We start from the raw sequence: 26,398 nt of genomic DNA on the forward strand, positions 1-26,398 counted from the left end.
CTAAATAATGCATTTATGGTAAATATTAATTTCTGATAATTAGATTGTAACCGTGTTTCAATAGCTGAAAACGCAAAAATATCAAATGATAGGTGAGTGTTAAAAGATTAACTGTGATCTACTATCGTTTCATAAAGTAGAAATATCGTGTTTTCTACATCTTTCTTTCAAACTTGTTATCATTCAAAAGTACCATTGTCTTCGACATTTATTCACCCTGTTGGTATATTTAAACAACTGTATTAATTGTGGTAAATCTTATTTGGGAGTAAAAGTACATCTTTATGTACAGGTTGCATAGAAATTTCCATAAAAGTTAAATATACTGTTGAGATAAATACACCGTATATGTCACTAGTTACATAACACACTATTTCATTCAACGACTTCAGGAAGTTTATCCCTGTACATATTGAATAAAATGGGTGTATCGTGACGAGTGTCTATTATGTTTATGGATACAATGGGTGTAGTATATGATGATATGAGATCTACTTGCTTTTTGATCTGCTCTACATACTGGTACTGCTAGTCCGGCGTTTTGCTGTAAGCGAGACACTGTTTTTGGATTAAATACAGTCGAAACCAAGCCCTCGCGATTCGGTTTGGTCAATCCTGTCCGACTTGTACGTCGAATTCACGGTCCTTCCCCTTTCCCGGAAGTGGGCTAGCACATGATCCTTGTCCTTTATATATACGAATCGTACACAAATTTTGACGGACGCATCTTTAAGAGATAATTCCGAAATTGCCTCAAAATATTCAAACTGTTCTTAAAAATGTTTTTAACTTAAAAAGTGGTCAAATTTGTCTCATTTTGATAATATTGAATGCAATGAGTTTTAAGTTTTCTTTTTTGCTTGATTTTCAATCTTTTCTTGCCTCTGCTAGGTTTAAGCAGTCGATTGCTCGACAAAGCTGATTGTACAAGTTTTTTTTTCTGAAATCTGTTTTGTCTTGTTTTAATCTTTAAACAAACGAGTGTCCGTATTTTTCCTTTTTTTCCAACTAATCCGATTGCTTTGTTTAGTCCATTGTTTTTTTTAAAGCGTCGATATCTTCTTAAATGCACTGAATACGTCCACGACGTGAACATGTCAGTTAGTTCACTTTGCGGAAATTACACGGGACTTAAATTAACTGCAGAAAAAAACTGTATACCTATTGAAGAACTATGTTGTTCATAGAGATCTTAAACAGTTGACCGATTATTGTCATGCATCACTTTTACATCAGGAGAATAATAGGCGGAACGGAGAAAGTTAAGAATGTAGAGGAGACAGAGGAAGGAAGAGGGAGGGTAAGCAAAAGGTTAAGTCAAGAGAGCCTTTAGAGTGAGGGTGAGAGAGAAGAGAAAATGTAAAAGTGAGATAAGGGTGAATGGAGGTGATGATGATGAAGACTATATATAACATGCAAAAACTGATAATAACCCTAATGTTATCTTCATTCTGTCGATTAAACCTTTATCTTCGGTCACATTTTCATGGACAGCGACGTATCTCTTCATATGTATACCCTTTTATTGCAATAACATTGCAATTCTCTACGAAAGAAGCCAAAATACCACAACATGATTATTCTTGCTTTTAATACTTAAAATATATGCAAACCCGTCTCTTAACTTGACGTTGTAATGCGAAGATGGCATGCCGTTCAGTGCAATACATTTGTCCACTTTGATTCATCAACGTCACAAAGAAAACTAAAATGTTCACAAATATTATTTTATCTCTTCATTATATGCCTAGCGATATTCTTTGCTTTCTACACTAGTGAATATACAGCACGACGTAACAAAAAATACATATAACGCTACTGTCATTTTTCGACCTAGTATCACGAGTGTGTGTTGAGTCACGTCTGTATCCTCTTTGGACGTATGCTGTTTGGCTTCATGTCGGATTGTCGCCGGCTTCTGGAAACAGTACATATAACATAGCAATATCAACATTCAAATAAAAATAACGCTACAACGATTAAAGTCGATATATCTGTTCTGTTCTGTTCTAATATATAACTATTAACATTAAAATTATGGTGTAACCAATTAATTTAATTTTTTAGATAATCTCACTTTGTATCATTAAATTGCGAGAAATTAATAAATCATTTATAAATACTAACATTGGCTTCCACATCTTCAAAAATATTCTTCAAATGATTCAACACTCTTCGGTGACCGAAGAAAAGGATATAAGTTCGTGTTATACTCCCTTCAACTTCAGTTTTGCTGATCGTTCGAATACGGTGACCCTTACATTTGTTATTAACAATATTGTGTTGCATGTGAAGTCCGTGTTGTTTTGTGACGTTATCTCACATATTTGGTATATGTTAAGTCTTTAACGTGTGCCTCTTTACAGGGTGATCGTTAACCTTGTGTCTCCCAACAAGGTCTTCGTTATCCTTTTGTCTAACAACAGGGTATTCGTTAACCTTGTGTCTCTCAACAGGGTCATCGTTAACCTTGTGACCCTCAACAGATCATCGTAAACACCTTGCCTCTCAATAAAGTCTTCGTTAACCTTGTGCCTCTCAACAGGGTCATTGTTAACCTGTTGTCTCACAACAGGGTCTTCGTTAACCTTGTGCCACTCAAAAATGGTCTTCGTTAATATTTTACCTCTCTACACGATCTGCGTTAACCGTGTGCCTCACAACAGGGTCTCCTTTAACATTGTGCCTCTCAACAGGGTCATCGTTTACCTAAAGACTAACAACGGTGTCATCATTAACCATGTGTCTCTCAACAGGGTCCTCGTTAACCTTGTGCCTCACAATAGGATGATCATTAACCGTGTGTCTATCAACAGGGTCATCGTTAACCTTGTGTCTCTCAATAGGGCCTTCGTTAACCTTTAGCTCTCAACAGGGTCCTCGTTAACCTTGTGTCTCTCATCAGGGTCTTCGTCAACTCTGTATATCTCAACATGATCGACGTTAACCTTGTGACTTTCAAAAGGGTCATTGTTGACCTTGTGTTTCTCAACAGGGTCTTCGTTAACCATGTGCCTCTCAACAGTGTCCTCGTTAACCTTGGGCCTTTCAAAAGGGTCTGCGTTAACCATGTGCCTCTCAACAGGGTCCTCGTTAACCTTGGGCCTTTCAAAAGGGTATGCGTTAATCATGTGCCTCTCAACAGGGTCCTCGTTAACCATGTGCCTCTCAACAGTGTCCTCGTTAACCTTGGGCCTTTCAAAAGGGTCTGCGTTAACCATGTGCCTCCCAACAGGGTCCTGGTTAACCTTGGGCCTTTCAACGAGGTCATCAATAACCTTGTGTCTCTCAACAGGGTTTGCGTTAACCATGTGTCTCTCAAAAGGGTCATCGTTAACCTTGGGCCTTTCAACGAGGTCATCATTAACCTTGTGCCTCTCAACTTGGTCATCGTTAAATTTTTGCCTCTTAACATGGTCATAGTTAACCTTGTGCCTCTCAACAGGGTCATCGTTAACCTTGTGCCTCTTATCAGGGTCATCGTTAATATTGTGCCTCTTAACATGGTCATCGTTAATCTTGTGCTTCTTTACAGGGTCTTTGTTAATCTTGTGCCCCACAACAGGGTCATCGTTAACCTTATGCCTCTTAACATGGTCGTCGTTAACCTTGTGCCTCTTAAAAGGGTCATCGTTATCCTTGTGCCTCTTAACATGGTAATCGTTAATCTTGTGCCTCTTTACATAGTCATCGTTAACCTTGTGCTTCTTTACATGGTCATCGTGAATCTTGTGCCTCTTAACGTGGTCATCGTTAACCTTGTGCCTCTTAACATGGTCATCGTTAATCTTGTGCCTCTTAGCATGGTCTTCGTCAACCTTGTGCTTCTCAAAAGGGCCATCGTTAACCCTGTGCCTCTTAACAGGGTCATCTTAATCTTGTGCCTCTCAACAGTGTCATCGTTAACCTTGTGCCTCTCAACAGGGTCTTTGTTAACCTTGTGTCTGTCAACAGGGTCATCGTTAACCTTGTGTCTAACAAAAGTGTATTTGTTAACCTTATGCCTCTTAACTTGGTCTTTGTTAACATTGTGTCCCTTAACATGGCCATCGTTTGCCTTGTGCCTCTCGACAGGGTTATCGTTAACCTTGTGCCTCTCAACAGGATCTTGTTAAACCTTGTGTCATACAACAAGGTCATCGTTAACCTTGTGTCTCACAACAGGGTAATCATTAACCGTGTGTCTATCAACAGGGTCATCGTTAACCTTGTGCCTCTCAATAGGGTCTTTGTTAACCTTGTTCCTCTCAACAGGGTCATCGTTAACATTCTGCCTCTTAACAGAGTCTTTGTTAACCATGTGCCTCTTAAGATGGTCATCGTTAATACTGTGCCTTTCAAAAGGGTCATCGTTAACATTGTGCCTCTCAACAGGGTCTTTGTTAACCTTGTGCCTCTTAAGAAGGTTATCGTTAACCTTGTGCCTCTCAACAGGGTCTTTGTTAACCTTGTGCCTCTCAACAGGGTCATCGTTAATCTTGTGCCTCTCAACAGGGTCATCGTTAACCTTGTGCCTCTTAACAGGGTCATCGTTAACCTTTTGTCTCTTAACGGGGTCATTGTTAACCTTGTGCCTCTTAAAAGGGTCATCGTTAATCTTGTTTCTCTTAACAGGTTCATCGCTAATCTTGTGCCTCTTAACAGTGTCTTTGCTAACCATGTGCCTCTTAACAGGGTCATCGTTAATCTTGTGCCTCTTAACAGGGTCTTTGTTTACCTTGTGCCTCTTAACAGGGTGATCGTTAACCCTGTGCCTCTTAACAGGGTCAGCGTTAACCTTGTGCCTCTTAATAGGGTCATCGTGAACCTTGTGTCTCTTAACTGGGTCATCGTTAACCTTTTGCCTCTTAACATGGTCATCGTTAACATTGTGCCTCTTAACGTGGTCATCGTTAACCGTGTGTCTTTTAACATGGTCATCGTTAACTTTGTGCCACTTAACATTGTCATCGTTGACCTTGTGTCTCTTAACAGCGTCATCGTTAACCTTGTGCCTCTCAAAAGGGTCATCTTTAACCTTGTGCCTCTCAACAGGGTCATCGTTAACATTGTGCTTCTCAACAGGGTCATCGATAACATTGTGCGTCTCAACAGGGTCATCGTTAACCTTGAGTCTCACAACAGAATCATCGATAACCTTGTGCCTCTTGTTATCGTTAATCTTGTGCCTATTAAGAAGGTTATCGTTAACCTTGTGCCTCTCAACAGGGTCAACGTTAACCTTGTGCCTCTCAACAGAATCATTGTTAACCTTGTGCCTCTCAACAGGGTCATCGTTAACCTTGTGCCTCTCAACAGGGTCATCGTAAGCATTTTGCCTCTCAACAACAAATCTCGATTTTTGAGGTTAATTTTTCTTCAATTCTGCAAAAATCTGCGGCAGTCCATTGTCACTATTGTTCAATGTATAAAATATACAATGAATATTTTCCAGTAACCCGTGTAACCGTAATATTGTCAGGGTTACAAAACTCGAAGCTCTCATTTTCTGGGCCGATTTTGGACGCTAATTCAATCAATCAAATCATTTAAAAAATAACGTGTGGTAAACTTATTTTGGTTTAAAGCAATTAGTTGCTGAATTTTTATATATACACAATGCTTAAAAATGTGTTAATATGAAGCATGACATGTCGTCTAACAACCTGCTTAACCATAATGTTATGGTAAAGATCAAATATATAGAAGATTATAAAACATAAATGTTTAGACTACAGAGATTCTTTTAAATCTGGTACCAAATAGAACCCCCTTAGTTTACATAGCTCCACCCAGAACTGCTCTGGTTCAGTCTGACCTTCTACTTCGGATACTGAACAAAATGCCGTGCCTTGTAACTTCCCTTGCAGTACAGTAACCACTGTAACTGCAAATCGCATGATCATGTATAAATATCACGTGATACATAAATAAAGATTGTAGTTGTTCTTCTTTGATTTTGATTGATTTTTCTCGTATTCCAACCTTTATTAACCTTGAATAATTGAAATGTTATAAAATATCCCCAAAAAGAGAATTTGAAAGGATAGCTTGTAAAGCTGAATTCCAGCTTTACTCGCTCATGGTGACGGAGATCTAGTCTGCTTGTCAGAGGATATTACTACGTAGGAGGTTGATACTTGAGCATTGTAGTATTGAAAATAGTTACAGTCAATACTTCGATTCATTGGAAAATGGTAATGTTTTGACAGACCAGCCCGGGGTTTTGGGGGGTTACTTAAATCAAATACGGGATATAACGCCTAAAGCCTTCCTTACTCAATAAATGGTATTTAAAAAGGTTGTATTTCAGAGTTGTCTAACTGTTCTCAATATTTAATAGGCAAAATAAAGAGGCACTACATATATTTAATGAATAATAGATGTAACGCTTTTTAGACCTACGTTTAATAATCCAATACAAAAAAAATGGTTTACGTAAAGCAATGTAAAAGACTGGTATATAGTCAGCAAAGTGAAAGCATGAAAAATCATATACACAATCAGCACTGTAACATATCAATCATTTTCATTTACAAAATGTAACATTCTGTATCAAATGCATTTGTGATATTGTCAATGAAATAAGATTAAAGACATTTTTTAATGCTTATCCAACGTTCGTTTACATCAATGAATGTGCTTTACAAATGAATGAATGCACACATAACTGTACAACAGATCAATTTATTTTTTTGAGACGTATTCAAGTCAAATAAGGTTTATCACAATTAATACAAATGTTTTGATATCTAAAAAGGATGAATAAATGTCGAAAATAATTGTTCTATTGAAGGATACATACAAATGTATGACAAACATCAGTTTTAAGTGATAAATCTTTAACTACTTACTTGATAATACATTTATGGATTTTTTTTTTTACTGATAACAAGATTGTATTCTTGTTTAAATAGCTGAAAACGCAAATATATCAAATGATTGGTGAGTGCTAAAAGATTAACAGTGATTAACCATCGTCTCATATGGTAGAAATACCGTTGTTTCTGCACCTTTTCTTTCAAATTTAACTTGGTATCCTTCATAAGCACCATTTCTTTCGACATTTGTTCATCCTTTTTGGAATATTAATACAATAGTATAATCAATAATAAAACAACGTACGCCCTCTACCGTCTTAGACCTTAATTTTGATATGCTAATAGAAAAATGATAATTACCCCAAGATTACCTTTATTCTTCCGATTAAGATTTGATTCGATCACACTATTTTGAATGGCTACGTATATCCCTTCATACGTATTGGCTTTTAATGAAACGCCAAAACACATCCCTAAGAAACAAACAAGAACGAGCAGTACGCGCATGGTCAAGCGATGTTTAGTCCTAATTGAATGAACATCTTAAGGTGTCAACGTACAAATTTACAGTAACCTTTCGTAAATTGAAACCACAATGGTAATACTAAGTTATCGACTATCCAAACATATACACCACAATGGTAATACTAAGTTTTCGACTATCCAAATGATTCTAATGAACCACCAATTGACCATGACTTCTGTATCCCTTGTAGATGATTGGTGTTTGTTTTTTCTGGTCATTTGCCGGAGTGCTTTCTGGAAGCATCGGAATGTCACACGTATCTGAAAACAAGATAATATTCCATTACAATGCGTTCAAATAAACACAGTGCTTTAACGGCTAAAATCAATATATAACTATGATAAAAACAAGATGATGGTAAAATAAAATATTCAAAATACACACAACCTTTACTTTGTACAATTTAATTGCATTTAATTCGGTATACTTATAACTGGTCTTTAGAAATTCAATTGCAACACAATATGTTTAGACGAACATTCTGTCAAAGCGCAAAACATACGATTTTTAAATTGACATTAGGTATACGTTTTCTTAAAACAAATACATTTTTCCGAGCTAAACTTTGGGTTAAGAAACAAAACGGATAAGAATTTTCTTGAACCTCTTTATATTTTACGTTTATGATGTATGTGACCGAGTCATTTTTACGTTACTGTTATTAAGTGACTGTAAAATTTGAGCCTCTAAACAGGGTCTTTGTAAACAAATTTGTAAATAGTTTGTGCGCATACCTTCTTTTTGTGGATCTTCCGTGGATTGTGATTTCTCCTTCAGTTTACGCCGTCGTAAAATGATAACGACGATTACTGCAATAACGATGATAACAGGCACTGTTGTTCCAATCACAGCTCCAATAATTACCCCCACGTTGGTTTTCTTATCCACAATACGGTTTGGACTGTATGTATGATTCGTTCGTCCGTTAAAGGACATCTTAGATCCTGTTACAGGGAAAAAGGCATTGAATATAACTATTGCACTTTCGAAACATAAATCTCTTCTAATATTAGTTTAGGTCAGTTTCTATAAGTTTCGTACATGAAATACGACTTAATTGTTCTGAACTTTACAGACATGCTTACCATTTGCTATAACTATTGACACAATATTAGACATAGCTCCCTCATTTCCAACCTCATCTACTGCTCTGATGACCAAAAAAGCTGTCTCGATAAATTCCTCTTCAGCTGTTACAGAAATATCGACAGTCTCATCTTCGCCTGTGTCTCTAGGTTCAAGGTTTTGTTGACCAATGTCCAGATCTTGCGCATTTTCGAAATTATTTAACAAAGTGTCGAAGTCGGTTGCGTATCGGAGTTGATACTTTGTTGCTAAAATGGAAATAAATTTAACTGTTTATCTAAATGAATTGAACTTTAAATACTTGTTTTAAATTTCTCTAAATATTCAAAGAAAATATGTCAAGTATAAAATCAAAGATACAAGAAGATACATTTACCTTGACCAGTGTAACTGTCGTCACCCGTTGCTGTCCAGCGTATAGTAAAATGTCGGGTGTTTCCATTCGTTTCCACATCTTCTATTCGGAGATCAGTAATTCGACCAGGGGGTGAAGTATCCCCGATCGTTGTTGGAGATAATTCGGCATCCTCAACAAGAGAAAACCTTTCAAAACTTTCCTCGATAACATTTTTTTCAAAAGCGTCTGTATAAAAAGTGTACTGGTTAAAACATCATTCAATTCCATTTAAATTAACGATTGGATATTAACATGAAAACAATATAAAAACAGATAGCGATAAAATAAAAGAAATCCATAAAAGAGTGAGATAAAACATGCATAAAGAAAACAATTATCTGTAATACAATACACATTGTAATAGAAGTCCAAGCATACATTCGAACAATTTTATAATTGAAACACGACGTTTTACCGGCTACAAACATGAAGCGATTTTTTAGTTACCTGGGTTAAGAGTTGCCGCGCCGACAATGCCAGTTACAATAATAATTGAATTTGCCTTCACAATGACTCGGGTTTCACTTCGGCCTGCTTTGGAACATCTAAATTTTCCTGTGTAAGTGCCATCACCTGCTGAAATGTCTTTACCTAAATAAGTGAGTAGCCATATGAAAGTATCACTCAAATGAAATGTTGAACCTGATGAAATATTGATTACAATAAAATACCACGTAAGCATTTGGTTTTGAAGGTTGGCATAAGTCTCGTAGTATGACTGCCAGATATACTTTGTGCTTCGCCATTTAAAAATTGTTAAAAAAATCTTGGCTCCATTAAGTAGTCTAGGCATTATTTCGTTTATTTTAGACAAGAAAAATGGTATTGGGCCCATATAAGTACATTAATGTAGTCGCATTTTGTAAATTTTAAACAGGTAAAATGCTTAGAATTGTAACCTTTTCCATTGTCCAGTAAAAATACAAAACAATTTCCAGACTTGGCGCTGACTTTGGCACTCAAAACAGGAGCGTTCCCCTTCAACACGTCAGTATAAACAACGTCATCGAGGAAACGGGTCGTCACGGTAACTTGATTGCTATCCTTTGGTTTAGATTTCACATCATACTCCCAGTTTATAGCTGTATCAGGCTTTGTATTAACAACAACAGAATATGTACCGTTCTGAAAAAAATCACAAACGCATATATTGAGATACTAACGATGGTTACTCGAGATGATTAACAAATGTAACTAGAAACTAGACTTTAGCCCTGTTATGTCATCTAGACATTTTGTAGCAGACCTTGGTCTTAACCTAAATCATTTTCACAAAACATACATGGACATAACTTCAACCCCCCCCCCAGAAATTCCGAAGTAAAACAAGAACCTTAAACATATGCCCATCTGTTGTAGACGCAAAAAATGCAGATATATTATGTTCACTCTAAAACCATTTGACGCGCATCGCATGTGTTATTGAAGATACTAAGATAGTCCAAGATTAAAAGAACAACACAACAGCATTACTTTGTAGCAAACCTAGGTCAATAAATGTAGTATCGTAACGCCCAACTTACTGTTAACTCTCCAGCCAACCGTGCCATGAGCGGTGTCTCACTTAAATCTGAACTTGTCTCGTGGAAGCCACCCGCACCTTTTATTTCAAAGTCATATTTTAGGTTTGGGTGGCTGGGAAATATGGCAACAGTTGTGTTTAATCCCATTCCAGTATCTATTGTGAAATTGAATTTCAACACGCTGCTGTCCTTAACCGTTCCTGATCTCATCTACAAGATTAAGCTTTATAATTTAAAAAAACAAACACACACAAAATAATACAAACACAATTCCGTATCATCTTTGATAAATGCACCAGACAATGTTATTTGTTATTTCCGTAATGTATATGTTTTAACCTTAATCTGAACATCAGTAAATAGTGCTACATTTCAATGTACGGGTACGTGTACGTGTGGATACCTTTTTGAATATTTCGTCAACCACGACTTCGTTCAATGCATATTTAAAATTGAATATACAAAGGCAGGAGCATGTGTATGTATCCGATTACCATAAACCGTACATATACAGAATTATACCATTCACATATACTGGTAACGTGGTCTTTCGCAATTGTGTATTGACCTATGTTAAAAAAGATTTTATCCTACCTCCTCCGATTTACATCCGCCCCCAGTTATACTCTTTGCCAATGCTTTTGACAAGACAGACACAAACGTATTAGCTCCTCCTATCTCCAGAAAAAGGCTTTTCCCGCCAGTAATTCTCGCAACGTCGGCGAGTCGTACAGAAGCCTGGTTTGAGATAGCGACTGTATGAATCCGTATACCCAGATTTTTTGCTCGGTTTGCCTGCTCTGTTATTGTTAAGTTGCTCTCTGTCTCTTTACCATCAGACATGAGCATAATCTCCGAATGTCTTGTTGATTTGGGGAAGGTATTTATAATTTCCTGAATTAAAGCAAATTATGGATAAGTTACTGGCAAAATATATTTAGGAAACTAAAGTATCATTGGCTTGCCATTTTAGTTGCCTTTACAATAAATATAAGTGTATCTGCCACAAACGTTGGGGTACGCTTGTTGAGGTATATTGGAGTCACAATCGGTCGGTCGTTAGGTTGGTCATTCCGTTGCATTCCGTTGCAAATTTTCTTGTTCAGAGCATAACTTAAAAACAAATGGAAGGAATTTAATTAAACCATAAACAATAGTTAAGCACAATAAGTGGAAATGAAGTGTACAACTATAAACCTATTTCAGCTAATTACAAAGTTATTACCCTTTGTTGTTTTTTTTCTTGTCAGAAGCGTTACATCTGAATTACTCAATGTATTTGAATTAAACAACAATCATTGATTAAGCATTCTAAGTGGAAATGCAATGTACAATAACTTCGGAGTTATGGCCTTTTTAAATAAAATAGTTTGCCGTTCCTATGTCTAGTTGGAATTCGGGAATATTCGTAACTCATGTTAAAGCTCTAGTTCCCTCCCTTGTTCTTGAAACAGCATTTAATTAATGTATTAATTATAAGGAAAGCCTTCATTTTTATCACTTTTAACTATTAAAAGGACCCTACGTACTGCGTATGTGATTCATCACGTCCAAAGTCTCCTTCTGAGGGATTCATTAATAGTAACTATACAAATGTGCTGATAAAGGCTATGACGGTTATATGTGATATCTATGTACGCCAGCAGATATTTAGGGCAAGCAGCGAGGATGTTTATCTAGATTAAACTCAACGTAAAACATTCCATGAATAATAACAAACTTACAAATCTGTCAGAGAACCTCCCTTTCCTTATAAAAGTATTAATGATTTTAACAATTTTAAAAGACAACTGAACAATGAAATGAGTAGCTCCTACATCTATAGCAAGTTTGAGTCCACATCCGATACATGTACCGCCATCGGGATTCGTTGGGAGAGCGTTAACTAGAGCATCCCTCGTGGCTTTACTGTCGACCTTAGTAATTGCTGTAAAATAGGCCAGTAAATGAATTACATTTGATTTTAAATATTGTGGGGTTTTATGCCTATTATGTGTTTGTTAAGCAATCAAAGTAGTTATTTGGCAATGTAAATCGTAGATAGTCATTTATTCATGTGTTTTCATAATTGTGCTTGGGGGGTTCGGAGACAAGTACACATACTGAAACTTTGGCTGATTTAAAAAAAAATCAAAAAATCATGTGCATTCAGCCGCGTACTCGCGTATAGGCAGCTACGCGCCTGCAAAATATGATTATAATGTATTCCGCACAATAAGATCTTTATTCATGTAGACCGTCATTGTTTGAAGTACTTTTTATATAGTAGAACATGAAGTGTACTAAAACTCAATGCATTCAATATAGTACAAAAGACATTCATATTATGGAGGTTTTATAGTATTGTGCAATTTAAATCTATCGAGCAGAATATCTACATACACATTTTATTTACGTTGCTTCATATATGATAAAATCAGACTAATTCAATATTATCAGATTGCGTAAAATCGTACAGCATGTTTAATAACCTTGACAACTAAACACAGAAGGCGCACTTCACCTTTCTTGACAGATGCGCTTGAACTAAACCACACGATTCCGAGGTAGCTATCATCACATATCTCCTCTTCATTCTCGATTATGTATTTGCCGGTTTCATGCAATCGTACAATCCTCGATGGTGAGTCCTGAATAAAAATAAGCAAAAAGAAATACACGTTTTAGCAGTGACCACAAACAACACGAGTCTCAAATCGACTGTCATTTACCGTTTCATTCTTATAAGTAATTATGAAACTCTGGAAAAGGGAACACCCTAAGAACCACCTTTCTAAAGTCCCCAATATACTCTTATAGTCTTGCAAAAACGTTTAATCATTGATTCATTATATTCAACGTGTTTTAACAAAGATGAATCCTGTAGAAGACATACATCTTTCATACTACCAGATGTATCCAGGACAAACACAATTTTGCTCTTTGATTCCTGTAAAATGTTGAATACTGGTGTAGTGTCAGTGTCGTTGGGGAGAGGTCGACTGTGAACTACAATTAAACCACAGAATACTATGATCATTGACCTTGTCTTTTCTGCAGAGAAACGATGGAGTTCAAGAAGCATTAGCAACAATACTTTAGGACGACAATCGTATTATCGTTGATATACTCTTATATTTCAGGTTTGACATTCATTGCCCAATTGTAACCGACCCTTTAAATATCGATATGTAATATCTCAATCTTTAAAGCCGCAAAAAACTCCTTTTTACTCCTACCTTAAATATTGAAAATCAAATAAAATAGACAAGAAATCCAATGCGAGTGAGCGTGATTTATGGCATATGTAATTTGGAGTAGGACATACACGTTCGTAAAAAAATGCCCCTCCCCCTCTGAAATTCAATCAGTGCATGGCGATTACCTCCCAGAAAATCAGAATGTTCCCTCATGACAGCCCAAACGCTCTTGTAATTACAATACAGGTTCTGTTTGTTCGTTGCAAATTTGTTGTGTCTTTGCGCTGCAGGTGTGCCGACAGCGTCGTCACAAAACAGGTCAAGCTGTAAAAGAAGTGAATACCCTAAAACCAAACAAAACCCAAATACTAATCATATTCAAGTACTCACTGTACACGTTATCCGACGAAAACAAGAACGAATGTTATGTTTGAAGGTCATGTTTTGAAAGGATCTTTTCTTGCAAATATTCACTTCAGAATAGTTCTAAAGCATACTTGGTCCACAAATTGATTATCCATGATGGACGCCCCTGCTTCCGGTTGTGTAAGATCAGGACAGAATCGACATTCGGGATGGATGCGACGTGTTATGTCATCTGTATCACACCATGGGCTAGGTTTACAGTCTGTACCGAGCCCCACACGGCCTTTGACGTTCCCATTGCAGCTGAAATGTCAATTTGTTAGTGTCAAAGCGCACCATGATATGAGTTTTATAAAATCCCTATGCAGAGATTTGCTATCCACCTTGTCAAAATGAGAGCAGCGGGGGAGGGGGGGGTATTTTTATTAGTAGTGAACTAAAATTACAGTACTGAATTTCTTTAACAGTGACCATATAGAATTTGTTAACAATGCCTTCAATAAATTGAAATCATTTCTGATATGAAAGTTTTGATAGTCAAACATTAAATCGTAAAGTTAATTTTTGAAGGGACTGTACACCAGATTGACACTAAAAAAGTGTTTTTCTGTAACGAATCTCAGGGCAATTCTTTAACAGAATGTGTTACGCTTTAATATCATAATTGTAAAAAAGTACCAAAATGTAAAAAAATAAAATATCCCGGGGACCGGGTTCGAACCCGTGTCACCAAAATTGCAGTCTGGCGTTGTATACACTGAGCTATGGAGGATTACTCTAAATGAGTGGTATATTTAAGCTATATACCGAACTTGTTAATATCACGTGATAACATCGACTAGCCAATCACGCATAAGGAATGAATTTTACTAGGTAGACATACCCAGTAAACTTTTTTAATGGAAAAATACGAAATAACTGCTAAACGTGGTACTTCAGTTAGTAAGTGTCAATTTTTACAAAGTTTATGTCAGTTTCGACAATTTTCTTTTTTCTTGCAAATTGGTCATCTGGTGCACAGTTGCTTTAAGTCATAATGCAATTGAAAATCATTACCTGATGTAATTTGATAATCACAGTTGTTCTGAAGTTTAATCATAAGTCAATCCACAATGACTTCATTTGCAGTTTCAGTTTTTTAGATAGATAAAATATTCCAATTACCTTGTGGGTTTCCATTTCCCTTGAGCTTGGTAGAAATAACCTTTGGCTTCCTCATCGGTACCGTATTCCGAAAACACGCCCCACCGTAGCTGTGCCCATTCGTGAACGAGAACGTTCTCTAGAAAAGGTATTTTGAATATGCTTTAGCTAAAGATTCAATTGGATCTTTCGGTTATTAGAAAAGTTGCACGAATAAGGCTTAAAAACAATTTTCCCCATGTTAAGAATACAGCCAACCAGTCAATACACATGTTGTTCTCTTCACTCCGTAAAAACAATTACATAAATTTAAAAAAAATTATGGGAACTCGTACTTCCGCTGGTAAATTTAAAAGGAAATACATGACTTATCGCTGTTGTGATCTGATTTACAGATTTGTTCAAAACTTTAAACGCAGTTTTTGCAGACAATTTAGTATATTGCATCCAAATGTGTTTATGCGCAATGGAGCTAAAATGATTAAATTGTTGATGGACGAATTTAACAGGACATTTGTAACCTATAATTGCCGCCATGGCGGATTGATTAAACATACTCTGTCCTTCCTTCGTGTTTTTCGAACTCTTGTTTGTTTTTGTCATCTTTACACGCGAAGGTACATACTCCTGTTTCTGCTATCTGTAAACGTTGTCGATCTTGACGTGGAAATGCGACAACGCGAACGGCGTAAATGCAAAATAAATCTTATGTTAAGGTATATTAACGTCCGGTAGACACAGGAAAATGTATTCCGCTAACATGATTTTGAACGAAGGCGTCTTATCGATTAAAAGTCACTTGGAACTTTTCAGCTCCATCTCCACACCCAATCCCCGTCAATGTGTCTTACCGTGTTTTCCAAAATCAGTCCTGGATGTGTTCTTGACGAATGACAAGGGGAGATAAGTGTACGTTCCTCCTAGTCCACAAATATCATTGCCAAATGTCCTCGGGGTTATCAGTTGTCCGTCTTCAATCTACAAGAAAACTAATTTAAAACTGCTGCAGATGTTATGCAAAGCAAGATTCTTTCAAGTATGTTGATCGCAGTGACACCTAAGTCTGGTTATCTTATTTCAATGTGTAATTGATAATATTGTAGTTTGCCGAAAGTCATCGAGGTTATCATCTGCATGTCTCAAGGTGATGAAAGGCAAGCCTTGTAGCCGGAAGGCGATATTGATAACACCAGTGATATTCTTAATCATCATCATCATCATCATCATCATCATCATCATCATCATCATCATCATAATAATCATCATTGTTATAGTAACCGTCTTATATTTTATAAAGAAGTTTTGATAACACGAACCTACAAACTGCACTTTTGACACGTTCCTTCTTTGCATGACAAAGGCTTGATTTGAAAAAAAAACAAAAAAACAAACTATAGATAGTTCTTGAAGGGCTTTTTCTTACCTTGAAGTATCCACGCTCGGACTGTTGGACTGGCTGGGCGTCTCCCTGTGGTGACCAGGATTTCGGAACGACGATGTTGATCTCGCCGAAATACACACGCTCTCCGGTAGCTCTGAACAGCAGTCGCGATGCATCAGTGAAGATTTCCTAAAAGAAAGTACAAAACTCTACAATAGTTATTTCTCATTTTCTTAAATATTCCGGATTGAATTGTTTGTTACGAACCAATGTCGTCTATAGGTTTTATAAATATCGATAGATGCAACCGTAAAACGAATATGTCCGATAAGGGAGAAATTTTTTCGGTTTGCTATACAGACGAGGTTTGTTAACAAACGAATCCTGTACGTATATGGTTGATAACGTGAATTATTCAACATATCCACGTGACACTTATTGTCAGTTTTTCATTTGCATAATCGGGCCCAGTATTTACCGAGTAAATGGATGAATTGATTTCAACAGTTGATTAAAATTAATTTCACTTCCATGTAAAAAAAAAAAAGTTTAAAAATGATTTTTTTCGTCTGTCGTCATTTCCTAGATACAAATCAATGCAACCATTAAACGATTGTATACAATAAAATATAAGAAACTGCATTTTGCAACGAGTTATCAAAGCACCCCGTATAAGTTTGCAAATCCGCTTGATTTATATTCTTGTTAATGGGCAAAATTTCATAATATTTTGCATAATGTTAGTATATGTGTTTTATATATTGTTTTATATATAAGTATTTTGAAAACTTTATTAAAAGTATGAAAAATATTAAGTTACGGTAAACGGTATCTCCAGTTGCCACCAATTGACTTTGATGCTCCAATTTGTGTTTGGAATATCAAATTGGATAATTTTCTGTTTGGTTAAAGTTTGGAGACAATTAGCAAATAGATCAATCTAATCATTTCATCAATTAATTTGTTCTGTTATTTATTTAATAATATTGCGTGATCATGTGATACTAGAGCGAAAAGGTATTACGTTGGGACATGTCCTACATAACAGATTTCCACAAGAACATATTTTTGGAGCCCGTAGCAGTTCAAGAGATTGGAGAATTCAGAAGTTCAAGGAAGCAATTTTTACTTTACATAAAAAATGTCATGATAATATATCGCAAACAGGGGTTTTTAATCTTCAATGTAGTTCGCTAACGAACAGCAAACTTTCAGATCAGCCCCAGTAACTTAAATAATTGGGGGTGCTGGCATCTATCTATCATCAGGGTGATTTACGCGGTATTTTGCGATCTATTTATTTTAGGCCAGTGCATACGTCAGAACATGATGATTTCCAAGAACTCCGTGAGTCTCTACATGGGTTTCTATAGTAACTGTTTTCTCCATAACTAAGAAAGAAGTCGACTAAAACAATCAGCCATAAAATGTCATGAATAAATAATTCATTGTGAAATACTTAAATTTTGGCGAATGATAGTTTGTAAATATCATTTGTTTTCGTATAATAACTGAAATCATATTTGTAAATTGACAAGGCATACCATAATTTTAGCTGCTGTCGTTGAAGTTAGTTCGATAAGAAGCCGAAGCAATACCAATAAATGAAGGCATCTTTTGTCATTTCAAAATGTCTAGTTTTTGTCATATTTTTGATCAGCTTTGTTAATTAATCTGATTAAAGTTGTCATTAAATGAGTTTGGCTTTTAATACCATATTTGAGATTTTGTGGAATGCTGCTTGGTCTTAATTTAAAGTTTAAACTGAAAAATCGATTTTTCAGATCAAGACACAGTTACAGTAGGTGCTGTAAGCGTGAAATCTGGATTTTTTTTTCAGTTTTGCATAACCCTGCTGAAGCTCGTTGTATTTTTTGTTCAATGAATAAAATATTTGACAGTGTAACCTTCATCTCATAAGGGTTGCAAAATTCGAAGCTCTCATTTTCTGGGCCGATTGTGGGCGCTAATTGAACCAATCAAATCATTTCAAAAATAGACCGTGGTCAATTTATTTTGGTTGCTGCATTTTTATATCTACAAAATGCTTAAAATTTGTGTTAATATGAAGTATGGCATGCCTTTTGACATACTGCTTAACGATATAAATGTTGTGCAAAATATGAAGAATATAGAAGATTATAAAAAAATGTTATTTATAATGTTTAGACTACACAGATACACTTTTAAATCTGATACCCCCATAGAACCCCCTTAATTTACAAAGCTCCACCAAGAACTACCTTGGTTAAGTGAAACCTTCTACTTCGTAAACTGAACAAAACGCCGTGCAGTGTTACTTCCCTTGCAGTACAGTAATCCATTGCCACAATGCAAATCACATGACCATGGATAAATATCACATGATACATAGTTAATGATTGTAATTTATCTTTGATTTTGATTTTATTTTCGTATTTCAATCTCAATTTACCTTGAATAACTGAAATGTTATGAAATATCCCCCAAGAAAGAGAATTTAAAAATATATATTGTAAAGCTGAATTCTAGCTTAACTCGCTCATGGTGACGGAGATCTAGTCTGCTCGTCAGGGAAGATTACTACGTAGGAGGTTGATACTGAGCATTGTATTTTTGAAAATAGTAAATATTTAGATTCATTGGAAAAGGGTAATATTTTGACAGACCTGACCGGAGTTTTATTGTGGTTACTTGATACATATACGGGATTCGACGACATCTAAGGCCTTCCTTATTCAATGAATTTTATTGAAAGAAGTATTTGTTGTATTTCACAGTTGTCATAATGTTCTAAATGTTTAATAGGTAAAAACAGACGCACTTCATATATTTGATGAAAACAGATGCCACGTTTTTCAGACGTACATTTAATTATCTAATACAATATACTATGGGTATGTGTAAAGCAATGTTAATTGTATGTAAGAATTAGTATATAGACATCAATTAACAAAGTTTATGCATGAAAAATTACAAACACGATCAGCATTGAAACATATCAACTATTTTTATTTACAAAATGTAACATGCTGTATCTCCATGCGTTTATCATTGATATTGTCAATGGAATAAGATTTAATGCTTTTGATGTTTATCCAACGTTCAAGGTTATAACTGGCTGTTGATATTAACGAGTGTGCTTTACAAATATATGAATGTACACACAATTGTACACCAAATCAATTCAGAAGATTCTTTTGATACGTATTCAAGTCAAATTACAGCCGTTATTCTAAAATATGAACTCTTACTCCCAATTACGATTTACCACAATTAATACAACTGTTTTCAAATACCTAAAATGCTGAATAAATGTCGAAAACGATGGTTCTTATTAAGGATAGCGAGTTGAATTTGAAAGAAAGGTGCATAAACAACGGCATTTCTACCCTATGAAATGAAAGTTGATCACTGTTCATCTTTAAGCACTCACCAATCATTTAATATTTTCGCATTTTCAGATATTTAATACACGGATACAATCGTTAAATGCTTTTTTAAGAAAGTAATTTAAAGATTTATCACTCAACACTGTTTGTTTGTCATTCATGTGTATGTATTGATTTTGAGTTTCGCTTTTAAATAAGAAAAGTCACCACAAAGCAGCAATTCATGGTGACTGAATAGTGGCAATCATTTCATTTCTTAGCTCATGAAACCATTTCTAATCGTGTGACTCTTACAATGTAAAATACAAAGGATCTTTGGGCCAGATCAGATAAAACATTCCTTTGTAACTTTCAAAAGCTCTTAAAACAGATTACAATTTCAAAAATACTTTTTAATTTGTATTTTTGTCCTTCAAACCCACTGTGGTAAAATTATGCTTCCTTATATAATGCATTGGTGATCATCTCAAATTCATTTTATGACATGTTCATGAACAGAAAATCCTTCATGTTTAACAGTTCACAGAGTATTTAAACTTTGGGCTATAGTGAATCATCATTAAGGCATGGTATATCACACAGCATTACACTATTCTTTCATTGGTGATATTTTTCGTTTCTTTTCGGGACACGATAAACAAAGCTTATTATATGTAGTATTATTATGTTCGACTATTCTTAGCAATGACATGACCCCCACATCCTGACGCACACTCATTCCCTTGTTTGGCGTAAGATGACTGTTAGATGATGTATTTTAAGACTTTGTTTGGTTGGCATAGTCTGTATTTAAATGAAAATAGATCAATCTTTGTTTGAGTACGTCTTTTTACATATAGATGTGTAATACACCGAAACGATAGCATGTTCCCTAAAATCATGAAATTTTATAGTTTTTAACTCTCGAAATTAACCTCACTATCATGGCGTTTTGCAAGCCTACAAACAAGACAATCAGATAACAAAAGGTCGGTCAAAACTCATAACCTAACGATAACTGAAGAACATAAGTACCAAAGTAACTTATAACACTATTTGACTGTTTAGTACATGACCTTGAAAAACATTAAACAAAAATACAATTTGTTTGAATTTCGACTGGTTTGGGCTAAATACTACTGTATAATCAAACTGTATTCTTTGAAATCCAACTCCACTACGAAATGTTGACTTAGTCAAAATGCAAACATTTAGCCTCTAAAATAGACGAAATGCAAACACTTAAAATATATTTATTTGAGCCGATGGTTTTTATTCAACAAACGTCAAGGTAGTCAGTTTTGTTAACTTCCTTGTGATGATCTAATATTTAAACTCACCGTCAAACATATAGAAAACGAGTGCATTTTTTGTTTGATTTAACCACAGGTTTATGTTTCACATGATGATTGCAGGTGCAATATATTTACCTGTTTTAAAAAGATTAAGACACAATTATGGATTTTAGTCGTATTTCAATAAGCTTAAACCTGCTACAACCTCACAAATGGCAACGCTTTTTTCATCAACTTTGTGCTTAGTTTCAATACCGGCCCAAGCTCATTTCATACAATTATGAAGCAAAATAACGAAACAATGACACTAAGGTAATTCCAATTTACGACTAAACTCTACAAATATATTTAATGAAACGCCCTCAGGTGGATTAAGACTTCGCAGTACCTTGAGCAACCGCCTGCATTAATACAATTGAAGACATTCAAACTATGCAATAAAACATTACTACCTAGCATTAATGCAATAGTTTTATTTATAAACAAACTAAGAAATAATTAAAAAGAGTACGTTCCCTACCTTCTCAGACCTTAATTTTGATAAGCTATCTGAAAAGAGATCATTGAACCAAGATTACCTTTATTCTTCCGATTAAGTTTTGATCCTCGGTCACACTATCTTGAATGGCCACGTATATCCCTTCATATTTATTCTCTTTTAATGTAACGCCAAAACAAACCCCTAAGAAAGGAACAAGAACTAGCAGCACGCGCATGATCAAGCGATGTTTAGTCCTTAATGAATGTAAAGCACAATCACATTTATCTGCAGCGCTAAGATATGGGACACAAAAACTCTTGACATAATACACTGTTCGCGTCTTAAATAAAGTGCAAAATCAGTGTTAAATTTCAATACCGTAAAATGAACAATAATAATTTACGTTCTGCGAGTATTAAACTATTTTAAACAGACAGCCCACTGGTATCACCACACTACATTATGTAGCTTTATGTATAACTTGCAGGGCAGTACTGAATTACTAAATTCAATGCGACTTTAACTGGAGCGAGTAATTTCAACACGTAAAATATGATCCCATTGTTAATGTACGTACTGAATAACAGTGCAACGACGCGATTTTGTACTTCTCCCAAGCTGAACAGGGGAGGTAACAAATTTGCATTAATCGGTAGGGGGGACTTTCGAACGTTGACAAATTTGCTGCTGTTGTTGTTTATATTTGAGCATAAAGAATTAAGTAATAGTTTTTGTTAAATATCCAGATATTAATAAAGCTCTTATTACTAACGAATTATTAAAATATATGTTTTTAATATTTCGGTTATTCCCTAAGTGATAACATGCTGCAGCAGATCCGGGAAATAACTTTCGTGTTTCCTCCGAACGATTGTAAAACAAGTTATTACAACATTAGATAAATCACTCTCGTTGGCACGATTATGTGTTTAAAATTTTGAATGTCAAAGTATAAGCTGATTAAAATTCGGTACCAACCTTGTTGTTAAATGTACACGCATATTTGTCTCAACGAACGACAAAATAGCCAAACGTGAAAGACAAATAGTTGAATCGGACATAGATATGGTATCAAAAAAATTCCGTTCTAATTTAAGTAAAGTTTGCGGAGAAATTTCCTCAAAGGTTAAATAAACTGTTGTGATTTTATACATCGTATCAGTCATGAGTCGTTACATAACACACAATTTCATTCAACGACTTCAGGAAGTTTATCCCTGAACGCATTCAATTAAATGGGTGTATTATATGATGCAAGCTTTTTTTTTGTTTTGGGAATATGACCTACACCCGTGTAATTGGGAATTTTCGCGTCAATATTGGCAAAATTGGGATTTTTTTCATGAATAATTCTAAAAGGTATCACATATATAAAATACTTCAGTGAATAACACTTAAACACTCTTCAACATATTTATTTGCAACATAATATGCACAGACTACAATATGTTTATAATAAAAAAAACATAAAACTATGTTCCAATCCTAATCATAGGATGTAAACATATTAAACTATGAATCTGATGACTCAGTTGTAACCACTCTACAGAGACAAATCCCTCTCTTTCAATCAACCACTCTACAGAGACAAATCCCTCTCTTTCAATCCTTTAAAATAGTCTTTTGTTTCATTAACAAGTTCTGGGGTCAGAGATTTGTGTACTTGATTATGCATGCAAATTCTCATCATTGCATCCAATTTTATGTTTGAAAGTCTGGAATCCGTGCATAAGTTCTTCATGAGACTGAACACTCTCTCCGCAGCTGCTGTGCTAGGTGAAATAATCCGCCCCAGGCCAACGAAGTAAAACATCACTGGATAAACATTCTTCAGATGGTCATCAGTTGCCATATGCTGGTACAGATCTGGCTGAGGACCTTGTTGCCTGACATATATAAACACAAAGAATTAAGTTTAGAATTAAATGAATTGCTCTGTCTTTAAAATATAAATTTCATATAATATATTTGACTTGAATTTTATTTTGTAATTTACTTTACAGAACTTAGCCATTATTAATTAACTGAACATGACAAGTTTTACTTATATGATAATCTTTATTTTGTATTTCATTGTCAATGTACACTTACAAAACGTTTTATGTCATGTAACCAAAATGCATGAACTGATGAAAGAACTGCAATATAATACAAACAGAAAAGTTTAACATTTTTCACTAAAACATCTCTTTTTTTCTAAACGAAATACTCAGGGACACACTCCTTGATATTAAAGGTATCATTCATTTATAATTACCTAGCCAATGACATGTATAAAATAAGCTTACATCTTTGTGAATTTCAAAGACTGTGTCACAACTGTGACAACATTTAACAAATAACTATTAACACAACTGTCAACCAGCATGCAATCATGCACATGGTAACATACTTGATAAGCAACATTTGACGCTTAAAGTGTTTGTACTCCTCCATAATGATATCCTCTGTGAAAACCGGGTTCACTTCCACTCTGTGTCCACCAAACACATCTATCCTTGGTCTACCATAATGGCTTGCAAGCGCTACCATAGCTTCCTTTTCAAACAAAATTTTATTTATTTTTAATCATGTAAAAGTGAGTTATTTGTATTTATTGTAGAACTGTTATGATATAATAGATGTATACGCATCTTATAGAAATTTTAATTAAACAATTTTCATATTATAGTTCTATTTAATACCTTCTTATGGTCATGAAGTTCTGCAATATCATTCGGGACTGCATCAAGACTAAAGGCAGCAAATGCTGCAAGCACAGGTGAGCACCGAAAAGCATCATTCAGCTCTGCCATGAGGTAAAGAGTGATGGGCACAGCTACCTATTCTATGATTTGCTCTGGATCATATGCCCCTTCCTCTCTGAAATAGAAGCAGAGAGTGGTATTCACATGTAACATTATTTTAATTACTTTAAATTACTGAATATTAAATGATATTATCTATTTATAAAATTGTTAGTTTATAAATTGGATTAACTACTATCATACAACCCTGACCTTAGTCGCCTTCTCAGGTTGGTTCTCTCATCGATGTCTTCAAACAAGATCTGAGTCTTAGAAAAATGCAGATCGACATCAGGAGTATGCAAGGAGGCTCGGAACCGTTGTGTCATCAAGTCTACTTCAACAACCAGATTCTATGAAATTAATAAAAGAATACTGTAAATTAAATGGTACATTTATTTAGCCAGATAATATGTTCATTTACATACCTGTAGTTTATCATTGACCTGTGTAAAGTTGACCTTAGCTGCTGCTCCCTGTAGATAGTCACTAGCCTATCATTGGTCGAAGCAAGTCAGACAGGACCAGAATGCCCGCTACAGTGCCCTTGTTGAGTAGCATGTTCTGTATCCCCTCTACTTCCGGATCATGTTTCTGGTCTATCATGAGATCCAAAGAATCCAAAAGCTTGAGGGTGAAAAATAACACTATGAAAAAAATCCTTTATACCTATTAAAAGTAGTTTGAATGTTCTGATATAAGGCATAAGTAACATTGTCTTGTACTATTTATACGTCTAATCATCGTTAATTTATCATTTGAAACTGACCTGAACAAATCGATAGATCAGTCGAATACATGCATGGCCATGGGATAGCCATCTAGTAGCTGCAGCTCTAATCAGCTTCAGGTTTTTCATGCCATAGGCAGCCTGAACATCCTTAAACATCTCATACTTCTTGGGACTGTAGTGGAACATTTTCCACAAGCTCAGCAGCAATGAGTCTTTATTTTCCAAAATTAGAAAAAGCACCATCATGTGCGTAACACATAGTGCTAGCTTGTGGTTCCTGCAATTGATGTACAGCTGGTATGGCATGTGGTGCCTAAACCGTCTCTGCAGCCCTGTGAATTAATGTGTCAACTTCTTCAATGGTTAAATAGTTAATCTAAAAACTATTACAACAGCAGGTTTTGATAAGATATTTCATTTACTTTACTATAGTATTGTAACAGATATGCAATGTACACAACCAGCTCTTGAAAGTGCCTGTTATTTACTTGCTCATTCAATTTGTTAGAACTTAAGATATAACAGACATTACCCTTGTTCTCTCCAGACATTGTGTTACAGACATCAAAGTAGGCTTTCTTGATGTCAACATCCTTCTCATTCAGAAAACCTTTCAATGTCGATGCACTGCTCTCTCGGTACTTCACCAAATCTGGGGGCTGCATCTCAAGCATGAAATCCAACATTGGCTCAAAACTATTTAGAGCCCAATGATTGGTTACAATGAAGTACCCAAGTTTTACTAACCACTTCATATAATTTCTGTTTTTTTTTCGACCTCAACTTCTTTTTTAGCATTTACATTTTCAGTAAGCATTTCTGCAACTGTTGTTTTGCCTTTGTGCCCATGGAGTTAACACTGACATATTTGGTCATGCTATTTGTATGGCATTTCCCGGATACATGAGCTTCGAGATTTCTCGTAGGATGATCTCCTAATTGCGTCCCACTTATAAAAACATTGTCAGAATGTTGAGCGAACAGTTCGTATATTTTGCAACAATACCCTGCCTTTGCTGCACTGTAGAAGAGCCAGTTGTATTTTGATTCGTACTTGGCCGAAGAAAATAAACGCTGATCAGGAACAGGGACAGTCTGTGAATCAGATTTTTCAGAGTGAGAGTCCGATTCTGAGGACACAGGCCTTGTATCAACAAGATCAACATTTAATTCACTGCACCACTTGCAAGATCAACATTTGATTCACTGCTACCACTTGCAAAATCAACATTTGATTCACTGCTACCACTTGCCTGACATGGACCCGAAGCATTTTCTGTTTTGTTTATGTTTTCAAGCGCCGATTACTTGAAGAAAATATTGATCGTCTTTGTTTTGTTATCTTTTTTTAT

General features: G+C 35.4%; 2 protein-coding genes and 1 pseudogene across 2 annotated transcripts; all 3 read right to left on the bottom strand.

Annotated features, from left to right (window-relative positions):
- Positions 1–2,861: 2,861 nt before the first annotated feature.
- LOC128219184 (uncharacterized) lies at positions 2,862–5,879 on the bottom strand. The gene is made up of 4 exons (XM_052926998.1): positions 5,716–5,879; positions 4,718–5,168; positions 3,534–3,857; positions 2,862–3,407 (listed from the first exon to the last, which is right to left on the bottom strand). Exons 1-4 carry the CDS (start codon positions 5,877–5,879, stop codon positions 2,862–2,864), a joined length of 1,485 nt encoding a protein of 494 aa, XP_052782958.1.
- A 486-nt stretch (positions 5,880–6,365) lies between these two features.
- Positions 6,366–22,080, bottom strand: LOC128219655 (calcium-activated chloride channel regulator 1-like). The gene is made up of 17 exons (XM_052927552.1): positions 21,625–22,080; positions 16,444–16,590; positions 15,872–15,998; positions 15,042–15,159; positions 14,009–14,180; positions 13,697–13,835; positions 13,208–13,320; positions 12,836–12,962; positions 12,150–12,259; positions 10,927–11,226; positions 10,333–10,542; positions 9,709–9,934; positions 9,257–9,400; positions 8,789–8,995; positions 8,412–8,660; positions 8,061–8,270; positions 6,366–7,586 (listed from the first exon to the last, which is right to left on the bottom strand). The coding sequence occupies exons 1-17, from the start codon at positions 21,760–21,762 to the stop codon at positions 7,474–7,476; spliced, it is 2,850 nt and encodes a 949-aa protein (XP_052783512.1). The 5' UTR covers positions 21,763–22,080; the 3' UTR covers positions 6,366–7,473.
- A 1,026-nt stretch (positions 22,081–23,106) lies between these two features.
- LOC128219185 (uncharacterized) lies at positions 23,107–25,732 on the bottom strand (annotated as a pseudogene).
- Between the last annotated feature and the right edge of the window lie 666 nt (positions 25,733–26,398).

This window comes from Mya arenaria, chromosome 15 (genome assembly GCF_026914265.1).
Source record: "Mya arenaria isolate MELC-2E11 chromosome 15, ASM2691426v1".
Taxonomy (NCBI): Eukaryota; Metazoa; Mollusca; class Bivalvia; order Myida; family Myidae; genus Mya; species Mya arenaria.